The sequence below is a fragment of the Poromitra crassiceps genome, assembly GCF_964638095.1.
Source record: "Poromitra crassiceps genome assembly, chromosome: 10".
NCBI classification, from domain to species: Eukaryota; Metazoa; Chordata; class Actinopteri; order Beryciformes; family Melamphaidae; genus Poromitra; species Poromitra crassiceps.
Genome location: NC_139631.1, coordinates 30,617,785 through 30,637,899, shown reverse-complemented (window position 1 = coordinate 30,637,899; position 20,115 = coordinate 30,617,785). Strand labels below are relative to the sequence as shown.

At 45.3% G+C, this 20,115-nt stretch overlaps 2 protein-coding genes across 2 annotated transcripts; one reads left to right on the top strand and one right to left on the bottom strand.

Annotated features, from left to right (window-relative positions):
• Nucleotides 1-667: 667 nt before the first annotated feature.
• On the top strand, nt 668-8,807 carry dpysl2a (dihydropyrimidinase like 2a; the record flags this gene model as incomplete). The annotated part of the gene is made up of 14 exons (XM_083644265.1): nt 668-709; nt 2,784-2,872; nt 3,059-3,243; nt 3,998-4,162; nt 4,648-4,709; nt 4,846-4,926; nt 5,011-5,079; nt 5,507-5,627; nt 5,754-5,910; nt 6,525-6,666; nt 6,813-6,983; nt 8,034-8,213; nt 8,406-8,592; nt 8,716-8,807. The coding sequence occupies 14 exons, from the start codon at nt 668-670 to the stop codon at nt 8,805-8,807; spliced, it is 1,743 nt and encodes a 580-aa protein (XP_083500391.1).
• A 5,855-nt stretch (nt 8,808-14,662) lies between these two features.
• adra1aa (adrenoceptor alpha 1Aa) lies at nt 14,663-19,181 on the bottom strand (the record flags this gene model as incomplete). The annotated part of the gene is made up of 2 exons (XM_083644156.1): nt 18,275-19,181; nt 14,663-15,204 (listed from the first exon to the last, which is right to left on the bottom strand). Exons 1-2 carry the CDS (start codon nt 19,176-19,178, stop codon nt 14,663-14,665), a joined length of 1,446 nt encoding a protein of 481 aa, XP_083500282.1. The 5' UTR covers nt 19,179-19,181.
• Nucleotides 19,182-20,115: the final 934 nt, after the last annotated feature.

The following is a 20,115-nucleotide window of genomic DNA, read 5'->3' as shown; positions in this document are numbered from 1 at the left end:
CAGTTTATGGGTCCTTCAAAAAGTATGAGAACCACTGATTTAGACCACAAAACAGCATTAGATGATGTGTTTAATCCAGGGACTCACATCTGTCTGTAGGTGGTGAGATAGGCTAACAGTGGAGAGAGAGAGAGTGAAACAACTAATCATTACAACAATGATATTATTGTGTCAGCTTCTAGAGAAAAAAATCACTGAACTAGGCCAATTGTTATTTTGCTGGGAACCCTTCCAATGACGTGTGGGGACGGGGGTCCCTGGTTGCAAATTAATAAATAAAAAATACTGCTTTCCTTTCTGTCATGATGATGAGAAACGTCAAAGCAGCATGGATCTGTAGCTGAGCAGGGCGGGGCACTGCGCATGCGCGGTTCCTTTTTGTGGCCCTTTGCGTTTTGGTGCCTGTCTGGTCTTCAGGGACCTGATCTAGTAAAATCCCAGCACTCAATTGTGAGCCAAACCTATAACAGTTAAGCTGAGATTGTTTATTCACTGTGCAAATTGTACCTTTGACTATTGACAGAAATTGCTAGATAGCCACAGCTCGCCCAGGGCGTCGACTGGCCAACAAGCAGAGCATCCATTCCTTTCATTGGCAGGCTAAGGTTTCCAGTCTTGCTAGCTAGCGTTAGCCAAGAGGGACCGCTGTGTCGGAGGGATCGTCAAAATGTCGGGTTACCAGGGAAAGAAGAACATTCCACGAATTACAGTGAGTATTGCTCTTTTTAGGGAAAATGCTATTGCATTATTGTAGTTAAATATGGTTCTAGCCAAACACCAACAGCTAGCCCACACTAAAGCTGTCGTATCCATTCATTGACGCTGTCACTAGCAAGATTCACCCCACCATCCATGCAGGCACTGAGACTGGGATGAACAATGATATGGATTAGGCCATTGTCCGTCCCGTGTTTGAGTGTTTTCTATTTTTCCATTTCATTGTATGCATAGTTGGAGCTTTCCTCAAACCCGTATAACGTTATATTCCTTTCACTGCGTGCAGTTGAGCTCGCCTGATATTTGGAACGTTAAAGCTCTCCCCTGTCTGTCAGCATCCTCTGCATGCAGGGTGTAGTGAACAGGTTCTGCCTTCATCTCCTCTCACACCTCTGTCACCTTCAGTGATCTTTATTGCAAACCAAGTGAACTAAGATCTCCATTAGTGCTGTGGCTAGAAGGTCTGGGTTGTTTTGCCCTGACCCTGTGAAATACTGCTGGAAAATGGGGTTTGAAATTGCAGCTTCTAATTTGCTCTGTGTGATCCATTCATTCAACCAGAAGGTACTGTAGGGCCCTGCACTAGGGATGACATTATAGTTAAAAGAAGTAAACCCTCTCTTTTTTTTGTAAGTAGGTCACTGGACAACACCCACCCAAGCTGGTTGCCCTAAGCTTTGATCATGCAGCTTTTATAGCCAGAGTGGTGCAGCGGATAGTGTAATAAAGTGCTTTAGCGGAGATCATAAAATAACAGCCAAGTATCTTGTGACTTGAATTGGCCTACTTCAGGCTTGCTGTCATGTCTCCTAGGCAGTGTTCTTGGCAACTGTCAGGTCTCCCTCACACAGGTAGAGGCAGTATTATCAACACAAAGTCCCCGACATACAGTTCACTGTGCAGGGCACTGAACTAGCCTAGGCCTGAGGCCTGCTATAGGTAGGGAGGTCCCTTATTGTAGGTTCCCTCTTCTCATTTAAACCTGCTTCATATATGTCATTATGGTGATAATGCAGGCTGCTGCAAGGTATTTTAGTCATTATGATCATAAGCATGATCACATCTTGAACAGTAGTTGCTGCTTGTTTTTTTTTTGTCATCAATTGATTTTATTTTACATTACATCACATGGAGGTGGGGGGTGGGTGGTATATTATTTACCTTAGCTGTAACACTACCACTCGAGTCGACACCTAATGTAATCAATTGTCTGTTTTGTGGCTTTACACTACAGATAGATTCCCAACATTAATTTAAACACAGATGTTTGGGTAATCACATTTTGCGACATTTTGGAGCTAAGGTACAAGGGCACAAAATATGATCCTGAAATTGGCACATCACTCCTTACCTCATAACTCAATAATGTCACTTTGACCACTCGGACACAGAAAGGAGCTATAATATGACCCATTTATAAGAATAATAGCCGGCTAGGTCACGTCACTGTCAGCCACGTCTTGTAATGTATTCCCTCTTGTCTGTGTCCACACACTGAATGAACTGTCCTGTGTGGTTTGTAAAGCTTTTTCCATCTTCATTAGCTATCCCTACTCCCCTCAGAGGCCTCCGGGACGCCTGCAGGAGAAGTAGGCCAGCCTAGACTGTAGTGTAATCTCCTCCTTCACATATAGATGGAGCTATTTGTGCCCCTCAAGAGTTTTTGCATTGACGCAAGGTTCTCCATTAAACATTGCTCCCGCTCTTCAAGCTATAATGTCTACTGTCTGAATAAATCATATAGGATAAGGATGAATAAATCATATAGGATAAGGATAGCCCTTATCAGTGCTCTACCTGCCCCACAGGAGGAAACATACTAAAGGCTATATGGCTTTCTATTAGCACACAAGCATGATTAAATAAATTTTAACTTGAACCTGAATTGATGCGGTGACCATTGTCAGCTTTACTTCCTGCCTTCATACATGTCTTGTTTGTAGTCATTACAGTGTCGTGTGCAGAGACTCAGGAAATATAGTTTTTATTTTCCTACTCTGGTACTCAGCAGTTTAGCTATAAATTCAGCTTTGTGGATGACATGAAATGTTTTTTCCTCCTTTTAGAGTGACCGTCTCCTAATCAAAGGGGCGAAGATAGTGAATGATGATCAGTCTTTCCTGGCTGACATCTACATGGAGGATGGAGTTATCAAGTAAGTTCAGTTTGTTTGTGTTATATCCCTGGACTCCCTGGACATTTAATTTGTAGCTTAAAAGTGCCACAGTGACAGAGATGACAGAGAAATACTGCGACTCTAAACTGGTATTTATTTATTTTCAGACATTTCTCTATGTCTCTCTTTTTGACTGTTTTTCTTTGATCCCCCTCTCTCTCTCAGGCAAATAGGAGATAACCTGATTGTTCCCGGCGGAGTGAAGATCATAGAGGCCCATGGGAGAATGGTGATGCCCGGGGGTATCGATGTGCACACCCGCTTCCAGATGCCCGACCGGGGCATGATCGCAGCCGACGACTTCTACCAGGGCACCCGGGCGGCCCTGGCTGGGGGGACGACCATGATCAGTATGTATCGCAGGAGGACACTGCGATCCCATTCCCAACACAAAAGTAGCATTTCCCACACGTGTTTTCAACTCGTTTACAAAACGTGCTAACGTGGTCATTGACTGCAGATGTGCGTGCCGTCGGGCGTACGATGCCGTCCAGCGTGTGATTGAATTGTACGGTTTTATTACAGTATTTTTGTATTCGTTTCAGTTTGCAAATGATTGTAACAATGACAGTATAATATATTATTTTGCAAACAAGTATATATACCCTCTCCCACCACCTCCCTCCCACCCCTCAGCCCATTCCCCCCGCCCCCTCACAAGACAAAAAAACAAAAACAGACAAAAAATAAAAAGTAGACCCCGTCCCCTACGTCTATTACACACATACCTGCATACGCATACATACATACATACTGTACATACATACATACATACATAATGTACATGCATACCTGCATACGCATACATACATACATACATACATACATAATGTACATACTGTACATACATAATGTACATGCATACCTACATACTGTACATACATGCATACATACATACCTACATACATACATGCATACCTACATACTCACTATACATACCCACATGCACATGTGTGCATACATACATGGAGAAAAAGAAAAAATACATATAAAATAATAATATACATATTTAAAAAAAAAAAAATGCTGCAGATGTGTCAAGCGTATGATTATTGTACCATTGTTTGTGCACACGAAAACCCACCTGCATTTTTCTGTTCATAGTTGACCATGTGGTGCCGGAGGCCGGCGTTAGCCTGATTAGTGCTTTCGACCAGTGGAGGGAGTGGGCCGACAGCAAGTCCTGCTGTGACTATTCCCTGCATGTGGACATCACCGACTGGCACAAAGGCACTCAAGAAGAGATGGAGACCCTCGTGAAGGATCACGGTACACATGGCGTCTCAGCTCATGTCTGTTATGTGGAGGCTACTGCAACAAGTCAAGTTGTGGAATATTGCCATTGCTCTGTTGTGTCTATTATGTCTTTTCTAACACAAATGTCTGGGTATCACTCTCGCCCATAGGCTGCAAGAGTTTGGGATCAGTTAAATTCCTTGGGTTGCTAGCATGACTAACAAATCTGGCATTATTCTAGTCTACTCTGTTGTGCTTATTGAGACTATGCAAGCGTATTGCTCTCTGGTTGCATGTACAAACAATTCATAGTTTAGTCAAGAGGATCATGTACGTTTCTCTCGTCCTTGCATTAGAAGGGGCGAAACGAAATCACTTTGCACCAAGCCTAAAACAATAACTTTTCTGGTTTGTGATTTGTATCCTATGATTTTACTTTCATCTTTGCACTGGGTTTCCCCCCCTTTGCTCTCTTTATTCCATCTTTGGCTGTTTTCTCATGAGTTCTCTATCTTCAGGTGTCAACTCTTTCCTGGTCTATTTGGCTTATAAGGATTTTTTCCAACTTTCTGACTCCCAGGTATGCTTGGCTTATGTATCTGTATTAGTGGGCCTGCGTGCTGTACTGAGTTGTCTGTCCTTTTCTAATTCTGCTTTGCTGTCTTTGGGTCTGTGTTCACCTGTGTTCTTCTGATCAACGTGTCATCCTCTTGTAGATGTATGAGGTGTTTAGTGTCATCAGAGACCTGGGAGCCATTGCGCAGGTGCATGCTGAGAATGGAGACATCATTGCCGAGGTAACAGACCCACTGTCAAATTTGAATTGTAAATGGTTATTGCCACTTATTTTTGGATTGTAATGTTCTTGTATGGGCTTTTAGGAGCAGCGCCGCATTCTGGAGCTGGGCATCACTGGGCCTGAGGGTCATGTGCTTAGCCGTCCAGAGGAGGTAAGACTGCTTTAGTTGCTCAGTAACTCTATTTAGCCACGAGAGAAAAAGTTCAGGCCATAACGTACTGTTAAAGTAATGAATAGTGAACAGGGTGTCCCGGTGGCTCACAGGGTAGAACGCGTACCATTAAGGTGTTGTCCTCCACACAGCCGACCCAGGTTCGAATCTGACCTGCGGTCTGTGGCTGCATGTCCTCCCCTCTCTCCCTCCCTCCTTTCCTGTCGCAGTCTAGCACCCTATCAATAAAGGCAAAATGGCAAAAAAAAAATCAAAAAAATCTAATAATGAACAGTGACTAAGAACCAATAACTTTGATTGATTGAGGAAGTGTCTGGAAGAGAAGTGATGCTGTCAGGAGCCCGTAATGAAAGCCAGGCCAGGTGTTTGGTCTGACCTCTGTGTGTGTGCCTGTTCTGCTCTGCAGGTGGAGGCGGAGGCAGTCAATCGCTCTGTCACCATAGCCAATCAGACCAACTGTCCCCTCTACATCACCAAGGTGATGAGCAAGAGTGCTGCTGATGTCATTGCTCTTGCCAGGAAAAAGGGTGAGGCAGGACAACTAAATGTTCTACCTTTTTATTTATTTTTATTTATTTTTATTCTGTGATCGAACAAGTCCGTCTTCTACTGATGTGTTGATATACTGACGTCTCTCCGCTCTGCTCCCATAGGTGCCGTAGTTTATGGAGAGCCCATATCTGCCAGCTTGGGCACAGACGGCACCCATTACTGGAGCAAGAACTGGGCCAAGGCGGCAGCCTATGTCACCTCTCCACCGCTCAGCCCTGATCCCACCACCCCTGACTACCTCAACTCCCTGCTCTCCTGGTAGGGCCTAAATATAGCTGGAACACACACACACAGGGTAGTAAATGTGTTACAGATGTGCGCTACATTGCTTTTCCACACAGCTATACTTCATTCCTCTTTTTGACACCTCTTTTTTATTGAATGTTCTGCAGGGACCGGACAGCAAAATAATACGTGCAGCATAGCTGACACAATGATCAAATCGTAAAAAAAAAAATGAAATGAGAAATCAAATGGGTGAAATCTTGCAGTGACTTCTTGCACAGATCAAACTTGTCCTGAGTTTTCTTGTTTCTTGTTTCTTACTTCTAAGTTCATGTACGTGCCTTTTACTACTTTTAAGTACATTGTACGTGTCTTTTACTACTTTTAAGTACATTGTACGTGTCTTTTACTACTTTTAAGTACAGCGTACGGATTCTTTGATGTGTGACAATTACTTTTACTATTTCTGTGTTCGCTTGATCCATTTCTGTTGTAAAACCGCTGCATATGCTCCATGTTGTCTCACTTGTCCATGTTTTGTTTTACATGTATTCGCTATGTTTTTTTATATCTGCTTGCACACAAATTGCCCTTCTGGGACAAATAATAAACTTGAATCTTGAATCTTGTTTGTTTTCTCTCTCTAGTGGGGACCTGCAGGTGACTGGCAGCGCTCACTGCACTTTCCAAACGACTCAACGTGCAGTAGGCAAAGATAACTTCACCCTAATCCCAGAGGGCACCAACGGCACCGAGGAGAGGATGTCCCTTGTCTGGGACAAATGTGTGGTGAGGGAGATTAGACAAGACTCACTTTCTCACACACACACACACACACACACACCTATTCCTATCATCGAGAACGCTAGGGGCAAATGAGCGCGTACACCTGTGTATGTGTAGCTGCAGTCTACAATCTGTTGTCCTCTCTCAAGGTGACTGGAAAAATGGATGAGAACCAGTTTGTGGCAGTGACCAGCACAAACGCGGCCAAGATCTTCAACCTTTACCCCCGTAAGGGCCGCATCGCTGTGGGCTCCGACGCCGACCTTGTGCTGTGGGACCCAGACGTCACCAAGATCATTTCAGCCAAGAGCCACAACCTGGTGAGAGAAGAATTAAAACTACCCGCTTGTCTTGGCTCTTGCTCACAATGTCTCTGGAGTCATTGATCTGTATCCCTGGATATGGCTGCACTCGTCATTTCGACATGATTTTGAGATCTGATTTCATGAGACCGCATCTGTCCAGCGTCTGTCCACACTCGGCCTGAAAATAGCTGCTATGCCTCTCCTGTGGTGGATGTATTTATTTAGATTTGTCTGTCTGCGATACTCAATATCTTCTCGGTATCTTTCCATTGTGCACTGTGTGGCTGGACTGCATCATGACTACATAATTAACAATATCCAATAACGATGTGAGCCTGACCGCTTCTATAGCTGGTTTTGGAGATTCAATTGCAGTGTAACAACAACAATAACAACTTTAGCAGCTGGTACATTTTTGAATTCATTAGTCATTGTCAAAAAGTGTGTCCCCCCTGCCCAGGTTCCTGTGAGTCAGCCTGTTTTAGCGTTGTGCGTGGCTCGTGTTGCTGTCATGTTGTCATGCTCATGTTGCAGAGTTCTGTCTTCCAGTGCATTTATTATCAGAGTTCACATGAGTTGGTAAATAGTTTTTTTTTTAAGTGATAGGAGATTATGTTCAGTGCCGTTTGTCTATTTGTCAGCGAGATTATGGGAAAACTACTGGCCCAATTTCTTTTTTTGGAGTGGATCCGACCCACAAACAAGAAATGATAGTGAATAATTTGCCTTGGCTCCGAGTACCCCTCTAGTTTAGTTTTGGACTTGGGAAGAACTTGTATGTCACTTGTAAGTTTGTATGTCAGACTGTCAGCTCAGAAAATGTATTTTTAAAATGTGTGCTGTTATAGATAGACTGTGTGAGTGTCTGTTATTGCCATTTGTCACACTTCAGCATTATTGTGAACGGCTAATACTTTTTGCCTACTTGTGCTTTCAAATCATTTTCATTCATTCAAACCTTGGCGTTTATGCCACGCCACAGAGCACCATGCAGACCCGATAACTTCTCGTCCTGATCTCAGGTAGTATTCCTCTCACCAGCACTTCTTCTTCTCCCTCTCCCAGGCTGTGGAGTATAACATCTTCGAGGGCACCGAGGTGCGTGGAGGCCCTCTGGTGGTCATCAGCCAGGGCAAGGTTGTGTTGGAGGAAGGCAACCTTCACACTACAGAGGGCTGCGGGCGCTACATCGCCCGCAAGCCCTTCCCAGACCATGTGTACAAGAGGATAAAGGCTCGCAGCAGGGTGAGTCTTCTCCCACAGTCTGCTCTTTTACTACTACTACTACTACTACTCTACTCAAACCTACCAGGGATACTCTTCCAGGTGTGGATAAATAAAATGCCTGCTCGGATACGGCATAGTTAACTGCTGAGCAGCCCACCCAACAGGTGTTATATATGTCACGACAACTGATGAAACGGTGTGTATTTCCAGCTGACAGAGTTGCGTGGAGTCCCCAGGGGGCAGTATGACGGGCCCGTGTGCGAGGTGGCTGTGACTCCCAAGGCGATGTCCACGGTCTCCTCAGTGAAGACCTCCCCTGCCAAGCAGCAGCAGGAGCAACAGCAGCAAGCTGCCCAGCCAGTGCGCAACCTTCACCAGTCCGGCTTCAGTCTGTCCGGTAAGTGTCCTGTTGTCCACATCTTTATCATTTAACTATGCAACGGTTAACAGGAGGCTGTTGTCAAGCAAGGTGACCTGTAGTTTTCAACCCTGTGATGTATTATTATCTGTCCATTTCTAGGTGCTCAAGTTGATGACAACGTGCCCCGCCGCAGCACCCAGCGCATTGTGGCGCCCCCCGGTGGAAGAGCCAACATCACCAGCCTCGGCTAAGCTCCCCTCTCCACCGCGCCAGGGTGCAGGGCGACACGGGACCAGACGGCATTCTCACCCCTGTCACATGACAGGTCCCTCCGCAACAGCCTCTGACTCCCCCGCACCCCACCCCCACAAAAAAACAAAACACTCCACTCCACCCATTATGCACTCACTGCTACATCACCTGATGCAAAATTGAAGCACCGTTCTATTTTGTGTTGTTCTTCCTTCCATCCATATTCCATTTCCATTTTCAAGGAAGAGTCAAGTGAATTGAGATGGCTGTTTTGCTGCGTTTATCAATTTGACTATTGGTGAAATGTTTACATTTGTTTGTATTGTTCATATGATTTTTGCTGTTTGTGCAATTTAGCTGAGGTCAGCAAGCTGACAGACATTGCGTCCAAGACGTGATCAGGTATTATGAGCGGGCATTTTGCCAACTGCATGTTGACGATTTTTTCCCCCTCATCCTTTCATTTCCCAGACATTGCTTGATAGAATGTGTTGACGGTGGTGTTTACACGTCAACTGAAAGTAAAGTCTGCACTTTTGGTCATTCGTTATTTTGTTGTTTGGTTCATTTGTTCTTAAAGTTGGCAGTATTACCGTACACTTTTCTTGGTCTTACAGCATACTGTGTGTGTGTCGTCGTATATTCAACCGAACAATTCACTTCGGTCTTCCTTTTTGTCTCATAGTCGCACTTTCACTTTTATTGTATTTTGTGATGTTTTATGATGTTTTTTTTCCGTTTTTATTATTTGAAATAATCTATTGATCCACAGTAAGGCGTTAGCGCTGCGATATTTAGTGTTGGAATGCACTGATTGCACTGAAAGGGTATTTTAGGGTTAAACCACTCATTCAACTCTGCCCTGAGTATGGGTACCATTGACAACAACAAATAATTAGCATTAGCACACCTGCGTTTGTCTGAAACATCCACCTTTTTGCTTCATGTCATCCTTTTCCTCCTCTGGCTTGTTAGAGGGTTGTCAGTGCAACAAGCTTCCAATAATCACACTGGTGTTTAGTGTTGAAGATACTGACAAGACAGTAGATAGCAATTTGCCGACAGCCTCTCTGCACCTGGTGCTATACGACCATTGCTGGATATAATATGTGCAGATGTTGTTATGACACTGTCTGGCATCTTCACTTCTGCACAGCAATTATTTAAAAAAGAAACGTTGAAATTGTAATAAAAGCAGTATGGGTTTCCATTTCTGACAGAATTGGGTTTTGTCTTGCACCTGTACCGATCCAAATGGTAAATATGTATGTGAGGTTGCAACTTTTATTTCTATTGGATATGGCTGTATTGATATGTTTAGATGATTTGTTTTAACTACTTGCCTGCCTATGCTGTAAGATATTGATGGCACACTGTAAGAGTCATGCATCTATGAAGGTTCTTTGAAGAATATTATAACCACAAGCTTTTGAGACCTGATGAAATGTGCTTCTGTATGTATATGAAATCTGTTAACAGTGTGCTGATGTGTCCATTGTTCTGGGTCATATGGTTCTTAGACTAGCGCCTCCTCGAAGTCCTGTTCGTGTTGTCAATGAATTTCAGATATCCAATTCTCTTTCTCCTTCACTTGCCCTGCACTGTCGGCACCAAACCCATGCGAGGTAGTAACGATGTCCACCACCAAGCCACAGCCTGTTCGATATGCAGCACTGGGAGAAGTGTTGTGTGCGACCAATATTCTGCATACTGTCAAACTATGATTTCTTCATTTCCCTGCCAAGTGTAGGTTTGGTATGCCAAGCTAGTACCTATGTGAAGTGAACTGCAATTGGGGAGGTTTCTTGGTAATGTTTTTTCAGTTTTGATGTTGAGCACTGTTGTTGCCCCTTTCCCCCAGTTCCAACTAGTGTTATACTCTTCATTATATATGTTTTGTAGGCTACCAGGATTTGGGCGTACCATCGGTTCTGACGGCAATCAATTCTATCTGTGTTGACTTCAATGGATTAAAGCAGTAAAAAAATGAATGAAAAGCGTTTTGAGTAATTTTATTTATAGGTGAATAATTGGATAACTATGGATTTTGGATAAGTGATTCTCAACCTTTTTCATATCAAGGGCCCCAAATTGAATACACATTAAAGCCAAATCGGATACTTTTTTTGTTGGATATGATTTTGTGCAGAGTCCCATGACTATCTGTATTGTACTAGGAATAGACTACAGTGAAACCATAATTAAAAAAATAGTCATACTCTTACATTCTCTAATTGAGTTAACTTGTAAATTAAATAATGGTGACCTTTAGCAATTCATAAATTTTCTGAGAGGACCCCCTGGAACACCCTCAGACCCCTGGTCCACAGACCCCACATTGAGAACCACAGTTATTTTTTTATCATAAGCAAAGTGTGTGTGTGTGTGTGTGTGTGTGTGTGTGTGTGTGTGTGTGTGTGTGTGTGTGTGTGTGTGTGTGTGTGTGTGTGTGTGTGTGTGTGTGTGTGTGTGTGTGTGTGTGTGTGTGTGTGTGTGTGTGTGTGTGTGTGTATTTACTTGCACTGTAGTCTCTCCAGCCAGTCTATATCTCTTCCACAATCTTCGAATTTGTGATAAGATTGCAAGGAGTATGCAATATCTGTATCTTGACACCAGGTGGAGACAGAGACTTGGCAAGTAACAGTATGTAGCTCAGCAGCTCTGTTGCACAAGCTCCTCAGACGATTCTCCCACAGGGCCACTTCCACTGAGCTAGACTAATTACATCACAGTGAATGCAGTGTGCACACATCAACAACAGTTTTGTGCTTAGTTACAGTGATACCCGTGGCTGTTTGACAGTTGCCCAATTATGACTTATGATGAACACACACTGTTTAAACCGTGTGTGTGAGGGGAAGCCTTAACTTATTCATCCATTGATGAGAGCTTAGGACACTCTCACACTGGGGAATCTTTTCAGTCAAACCTCCTGGGGAGCTGTTGGTACAGTGTGAGTCATCGGCACTCGGTATGCATTCAATCCACTGTAAGACAGCCACCACCATTGATCTGACTGTTCTCACCATTATGTGTTGTCATTATGTTGTTAGAATCCAGCGGTCATATCAAGACTGTGGGCTTTTGCATCCCTTAGAACAGAAAACATAATAATACAGATAGTGGGGACTGTGGGAACTTGGTTTAAGCATCTCTCTATGTTTCATCATGAATATAAACAGTGCCGAAACACGGGGGGCGCACTTGTTCTGTTGCAGTCTGACTCCTGCAGGGCTGTATATGTGATTTAGGGGGTTCATTAGGCTACAGCTGGCTCATTTTGAAGATGATATATCTTTAAAAAGCATAGCACACAGAGGTTTTGCTCATATTGCTATCACTTTCTGTCTGTATAGCCGAAGGGAGTAACAAGTGCAACTTGAAGCCCTCGGCGCAGTGGTGTGGCCATTCAGCCTATATGGCACTTTAGTTTAGACAATGTTTTGGGTGTTTTCAACATGGAAAATGGTCCTAACCATAAAACAATCCACTTCCCCCAGCAACTCCCCCTATCCACCCCTCGAACCCTAGTCTCCTCGAACCCAGACTCTCTACTACTCAACATGCTATGTGCTCTATCCCTAGCTATTGCTAGTGTCCTCTAGTCTAGATGGCTCTGGGCCCCTTTTTCCCTAGCCCCTCCCCCTTTACTCCACCATGCCCTTCCAACCACCCACATACACCTAGCTACTACCTCTACCCGCCCCTCGAACCCCGACTCCCTATGACCTTCCTATCCCTAGCTACAGCCCATTTCCCCTCCCTCCACCCCTTCCCTCACCACACACATCCTCCCACCACCCGCGTCCCCCTACGCACCCATCGGCTCGAACCCCGACTCTAGGACTTTCCTATCCCTAGCTACAGCCCCACCCCTTTCCTGACCATGCCCCTCCCACCACCCACATCTCCCTAGCCACTCCCCCTACGCACCCTTCGAAACCTGTTCGAAAGGAGACTCTCTATGTGACCGTGCTATCGCTAGGTAAGGCCCCTATTTCCTGCCATGCCCCCTGGCTTGATCCCACTCACCACCCACACCCCCCTAGCCACTCACCCTACCCACTCATTGAATCCAGACTCTCTCTGACCTTCCTATCTGTAGCTACAGCCCCCCCCCCCCCCCCCCTCCACCACCACCCCCTCCACCACCACCACCACCACTTTCATTATAAGTCACGGGCGTCACGGCTGGCGTGATCCCATCCCAAGATGGTCTCTAGTTTCGTTTGATGGCTGCGGCTCGTGACTTCCCTCCTCCTAACGGTGTCTGCACAGAGATGGTGTGATTTACAGGTGCACACAGACATGCCAGTCAATGACAATGGGGTCACACACTCTGGCCCGTCGATTCCAGTTCTTGATCTTGTTCAGATTGAACTTAATGCCATGAGCGTCTCCTCCCTCTCTCACGACGACAAGGCAGTGCATCTCTGTACTACAGATGAAACAGCCCTGAGGAGGAGAAGAAAATCAATCAATACCGTCTGCTAGAAGTTGTCCTCTTGTCCTTTAATGTCTCCTCATAAATAGAACACACTTTGCAGCCTTGAACCCACACTAAGCACAACAGACTCCCACCCAGAGGTACCAGCGGGGATTAGTTACACCTTTTGCACTGGTAAACAGCGCCCACATAGAGGTGTAGGCCGAGAGATGTGTGTGTGTGTGTGTGTGTGTGTGTGTGTGTGTGTGTGTGTGTGTGTGTGTGTGTGTGTGTGTGTGTGTGTGTGTGTGTGTGTGTGTGTGTGTGTGTGTGTGTGTGTGTGTGTGTGTGTGTGTGTGTGTGTGTGTGTGTGTGTGTGCGAGTGTGTGTGGATGGCAACTACAAATAACAGAAACTGGGAATGCTGCCTGAGAGACGAATGTCTGAGACTGTGTATGATTGAACTTGACATCTCGATATCTGGTCGCTTTTTAAGAGGATTGGGGGCTTCGGGTCGGCAGCCACAAGGTCAGTCAATTCCACTGTATATATTAGTGCATCATGTGGCACTGTGAGGAGGCACTGTGAGGAGGCACTGTGAGGAGGCACTGTGAGGAGGCACTGTGAGAATGTTCATGGCTGAAGTAGGATTTTTCTTTTTTATGGATTATTTATTTAGTTCCAAAAAATGTTCTTATGATTCCCTTGCCAGCAATATATATATATATATTTCTTTAATGTGACACAGAAGACTGCAAGCTTCCTGTGTTCCTCATGGTGTACAGAGCGGTACACATACACCATTTTGTCAACAGGAACAGTGTTAGGCAAACAGTGAAGACAACAAGAGAATGACCATCTTTTTTGTAACATTTGGTGAAACCATGCAATATACAAAATTATATATAATTTTTTTTTTTTTACATATATCTAATCTTCTGTAGTATAAAATATGTAAACATGATACAATATTTTGGTCCTTTTCAGGGAATGCTTTCACAGTTTCTTCTGTCAAACGTTCTTTGGCCCGCCTGAAGGAGTGTCTTCACCACCCCTCAATATATTTGACCTCCATCAAATCTATTACAGGATATATGAGGAAACATAGCTTGACCTTGACAATTCCACATTTTGTGTTTTCTCCTTTAACACTAGAAAGGCCAATGGATTTTGAGCATCTGAATGCCACCCAGGGATAAATATAATTATAACTACTGTTTTCTTGCATGATTTTGAAGATCTTACAACAGGTTTGTTCAGAAATTTGTTCTAGGAAAAAAAAATCAAAGCTGAAGAGATATTTCATTTTTAAATTCCAAAGTGACCACGGCTTGGCCTCTCTAGTGTTAACAGAGCCAAGAAAAGCATTCTCTTTCCTATGAATAGCGCAGGGCCTCGAGGTGACAATGTGATGAAGGATCACTGTGCTTAAACAGCCTCTCCTTTTTCACACAGGGACAGTTGGTGGATTTTAATGGTGGGAAGGTTTCCGGCTAGCGGGGGCTGGGAGGGAGGCGTCCTGTTGCCCAGGAAGCAGCAGCAGCAGCCCCTGCGGAGGCTCTTGCTACAGAGTTTGGCCACTTTCGCCTTGCTGCTCTCCGCTGCTCCGGATCCAACTCCGGAGCTGCCCGAGAAGACCCTCCACTCTCTGCTGTCCCTGGAGGACGGGGTCCTGCACAGAGCCATAGAGGAGGAGGGGCTGAGGCGAGAGGGCCCCCCCCTGCTGTCCAGGCCCAGGCTGAGCGACTGGCTGTGGCCCTGGATGTGACTCTGACCCGGACTCGGGTGGTGAGGAGGAGGTCTGGGAGTGCCTCTCAGACACTGCACGCGTAGCAAGCTCTGGAAAGCCTTCTTGAACTCCTGGTTGGAGCAGGGGTAGATGATGGGATTGATGCAGCTGTTGAAGTAGCCTAGCCAGAAGGTGATCTTGAAAACAGTGTCTGAAGGTCTGTATGCCGGGAACATGGAGCCTGTATGGACATCAGACACAGACAGGCGATTGATATTACAAGCCAAACAGCACAAGTAGCAATACAATCTAAAACCTGCACTGGGTTCCTTGTCTGAAGTCCTGAGTCTGAGTTGAGGCAGAGTTCACAGTTTTAAAAATGTATAATATTGAATGAATTGTGGGTGTGTGAGAGCAAAATTGCGTTATTATGATTGATTGCTTATTAATTGGTTGTTGATCATTATTGACTCAATTTTGCTCTCAAAGTTAATGGTGAAAGAAACATGATCAGCAGCCAATGGGGAACACCCTATCACTTATTTAGATCCACTTGAGTCACTTTAATTGTTTTATCTAATTCCAAGTCAAGAGTTACCAACTGGCCGTCAAAGCCGTCAAGGTTAATAGTTTCATTCAAATTGCTGTCGTAAATTGTGCTGCTTGAGTATCCAGGGCGGAGAGTGTGAGCAGGGCCCGTTAATGAAGAAGCAGAGCAAAATGGCTTAACGGGCACATAACATGCAGGTGCGCTTGCCACTGTAATGTAGGTGACTCCTTAAAATGGCTGCCAGTCGCACATTAAAATAATTAAATGGGTGATTTCTGGGAAGGCTGCAAAATTGAGCATCTAAAGATAGAAAGGAAGGAGCTGTCTTGTCCGTCTTTATTGGGCAGGTTGCTGGAGACAGTTAGACGTGTGCTTTTGACAAATGAGATCGTGATGTGGGAATGGATAGAGAGGAGAGGAGAGGGGAGGAGAGGGGAGGAGAGGGGAGGAGAGGGGAGGAGAGGTGAGGAGAGGGGAGGAGAGGTGCGATGAAGAGAGGAGAGAGAGGGCTAATGATTTTGGGCTTTGGTGTTCAACTCATTTATTTTATCCCCCACTGCGCCAAAAACAACAGTTCTGTTATTGGCTGCACCCGTGATTGATTCGTTTTTGGGCTGAAATTGGATTTTGATTTTGAAGGATTGATTGCAGTTGTCCAAATAAATGTGTTACTGAGCAAAAAGTCAATTGCTGCTTGTGTGTGAAAATCTCATAACACCAATTGTGATTTTCCAGATTTAACTTGGGTTTAAGTGTCACATGCCTCTCTCTATCAGTTGAGAAAGTTCTATGGTGCCTTGCTCTTATAAAACCCAAAATGCATGGTGGTCTAACTGGAAACTAGGCTGTTTTTCTTCCAAGCTTTTCACCCAACAGTGACAAAATGATGCATGCTGGGAGAGGCCAAATGAACACGTCATGCATGTTGTCAGACATCCAGCATCGTATCAGGGAAACACTCACCAACATAAATGATAGGTTATAATGTGAAATCTAAGTTTGACTCCCGATGCCACATGTAATGTACATAACGCCTGATCAAGTGATAGCAAATCATCTAGAATGGCAATAGTAGTACCCTTGTTGGTATTTAAAGGAACAGTTCGCCCAAAAATGAAAATTCTGTCATCATCTGCCACCCTCATGCTAGTTGAAACACAGGTGAAGTTTGTCCATATAACACACAGGGAGGTTGCCAGCACAGCTCGAGGGAAAGCCAGTCACCATTGACTTCAGTTGTAGCGCACTGATGTCAATGGTGACCTCTCTGTGTGTTATATGGACAAACTTCACCTGTTTCTCAAATGGCATGAGGGTGAGCCGATGATGACAGAATTTTCATTTTGGGGTGAACTGTGCCTTTAAAATGATCAACGATTTGCTGTGTGTTTCCTTCCTTTGTGAAGGACTTCTGAAATGTCAAGGACAGACGGGGAAAAAAACAAAACCTTTCTCTGAAATGCCGACCGAGCCAAAACAAGGACTCACCTTTCTTACACTTTTGACTTGATTCAATTCCCACGATTGTTTTTTTTCTTTCATGCCAAAATAATGTTGACTTTAAATCTAATCAAACAATGATGAAATGTTCTGCCACTATATACGGAAACGGAAAAACCGCCGGGTGATTTATGCCAAACCTATGACTGTCCTTATGCTGTGCTTGAAGTCTTTTAGTTTCTTTAGAGAGAGACTAGCCGTGGCGAGGGAGCAGGAAACCAATCGGCAAAAGCCAGCGGCTATATTTATAAGCATGAGAGTGTGCAATAAATACCAACCCCCGGGGGGGTTTGCCATCACAATAATACTCCGTTTGGATTTCCTTCCCACATTCACACTGACACTAGCACACATACACGGTTGGCTCGCCATGTGATCTCTCTTCAAGCTTGTCATCTTCAACCTGGGCGTCCTCGGTGAGGGGAGCCCAGCAACTTATACGCCATGACATCGATGTGATGATTATCTGTCATTCCTGTGATGGCATTGTGATGAATTGAGTCATAGATGAAAGGAGCGGAACAGAGAGAAGACTTGACACTTAATTCAAGCGCGTGTTTGAAGAATGGTCGGTGGCCTGGCGGCGTGCGCTCAGTAGGCTCAGTAGGCTATTATTACCGCAGCCCTTTGTTGAGCCTACAGAGAGAGAGGAGCACTGGAGAGCAGAGGCTGTCTGAGAGAGAACGGCCTCTTTACAGAGGGTTTCTCTAATGGGAGTCATTGGAGTAAGTAGCTACCTGGTCCATGATGCCAAAGCATTTACTACAGCTGCCCCGTGAGCCAGAAAGCGGATCTGAATTACAGTAGCCGCTATGTGCTCGCCCAGAAGAGCAATTCAATTAACATCGTCAACCTACTTCATTCAGCAGCACTTAGAATTCTGGCCATAGCAGCAATGAATGAAAGAGATTGTAAAATGAATTAATGTCGATGTGAAATAGCGCTCTAAAAATAGTCTGCCTCATATGTATGCATGCAGGGGCTTGCACATGTGCCCCTGTTCCAAATGTACTAAATCTTACTGATGAAAATTACATTGTTCACTGCTCATAATGGGTTTCAAGTACTGGCTTGACACAAAGAATTTGTGCCAGTATTTTACCCTGTAACAGAAGTACCTAACCCTATATCAGAAGTATTGAAAAATCATCCAACAGTTTCTTCCGTACTGAGCTGAATTAATTCACAACAGGTTGCTTTGCCCAGAACGAGCGATAACGATGAGGATCACGTACAAGAAGATGGCTCTGAGAATACTCACCGATGGGCAGCACCAGGAAGAACGGCAGCCAGCACAGCACGAAGCAGCCGACCACGATGCCCAAGGTCTTGGCGGCCTTCATCTCCCGCGAGAACTTGATTAGCCGCAGGGCGAAGTGCGTGCGCCTGCGGAGGGCCTCGTCCTCTGACACCAGCGTCGTCGTGTTGCCCCGGTGTATCCTGAGCGTCACGCACTCCGAGTCCGACTTCTCCGTCTTCTGGCCCTCCCGCAGGCCCTGGTTCTCCCTGTGAGCCACCACGAAAACCCGGCAGTACATGGCCAGTATGATGGCCAGAGGGAGGTAGAAGGAGCCCACGGCGGAGAAGATTGCGTAGGCCGGCTCCTCTGTGATCTTGCAGACGGACTCGTCCTCCGGCGCCGGCTCTTTCCAGCCAAACAAAGGGCCGATGGATATAGTGACAGAGAGCACCCACAATGCCACCAGTGCCAGCAGCGCCCGGCGCTCTGTCACTATGGTCGGGTAACGCAGCGGGTAGCTGACTCCGATGTAGCGGTCCACGGAGATCACGCACAGGCTCATGATGGAGGCCGTGCAGCAGAGCACGTCCACGGCTGCCCAAACGTTGCAGAAGACCCGTCCAAACACCCAGCGATCCAGGATCTCAAAAGTGGCAGAGAAGGGCAACACGGTGGAGCTCAGCAGGAGGTCCGCCACTGCCAGGTTGACGATGAAGTAGTGCGTCACCGTCCGCAGGTGTCTGTGGCACGCCACCGAGAGGATGACCAGGATGTTTCCCACCGCGCCAAACACGATGAAGATACCCAGCACCAAGCTCAGCAGCACGGCCTTCACCACATTGACTTCTGGGACTAATACCTGGCTGCAGTTGGTGCAGTTCTGAGTCAGAGGTGCCGGGGTCATATTGTCCGCCACAGGAACCATCTGTTCCAATATTGTCTTGATGCGCTACACTGCCCTGTACAGCAAAGGTGGACTGAAATACACCACCTAGTTAAGTTCACTACAGGAGAAAAGGGACATCAGAGCACTCTCATAAAAGCCATTAAAGTAATGGTCACATTAAGTCTGTTCTGTCAAGACATAATGTGAATGATGGAGCCTCTATCAAATGAGCCATTACGTCGTTGGCAATGAATCAGGAAAAATAAACAAACAACAGAATGCATGCAGAAACAATTGAGGGGAAAACGCATGCAGATGAGCTAACAACAGATAATCCATCTTGAAAATGTTGCCGATGTTAAAACCGACAGTTATTATGCAGCTGGGACAAAACAGTCTTAGACGTGGAATATTATTGTGTTATACTAGTGGCAAAAAGATAGCTGTATACATCTAATATATAACCTAAAGCACTCTAGGCAAAGTTGCAGTATATGGAATGTAAATCCCAGTCCATATATCCTTAAAAATATTGAATTTCTGCTCAATCGAGGCTGTAATTGCAGTGGATCCATATTGGATGTGGCAAGGAGTAATAAGCAGTGCCTTCACATTTGTACGAAACAGCAGCAGGGAAGCTCCAGGCTCCCCGTGTTGACCGCAGCAGCAGGGAAGCTCCAGGCTCCTCATGTTGAACGCAGGGCACGGATTCAGCTTGAGCACACAAAGCTGGGTGCAGGCACGGCGAGGGTACGCGGCACCTTTGGGGAAAAAACACACACAACAGAATCTGCTGTGAGATAAGTCATGCTCAATGGATGAAAAACAAACGGGGACATTCTTCTTCATATTGCTATATTATACATATTTAGGGGTCCAAGCACGAAGTGCGTGGATCCCTATTGTATCTGTAATGTTTATTATTAGGGGTCCAAGCACGAAGTGCGTGGATCCCTATTGTATCTGTAATGTTTAT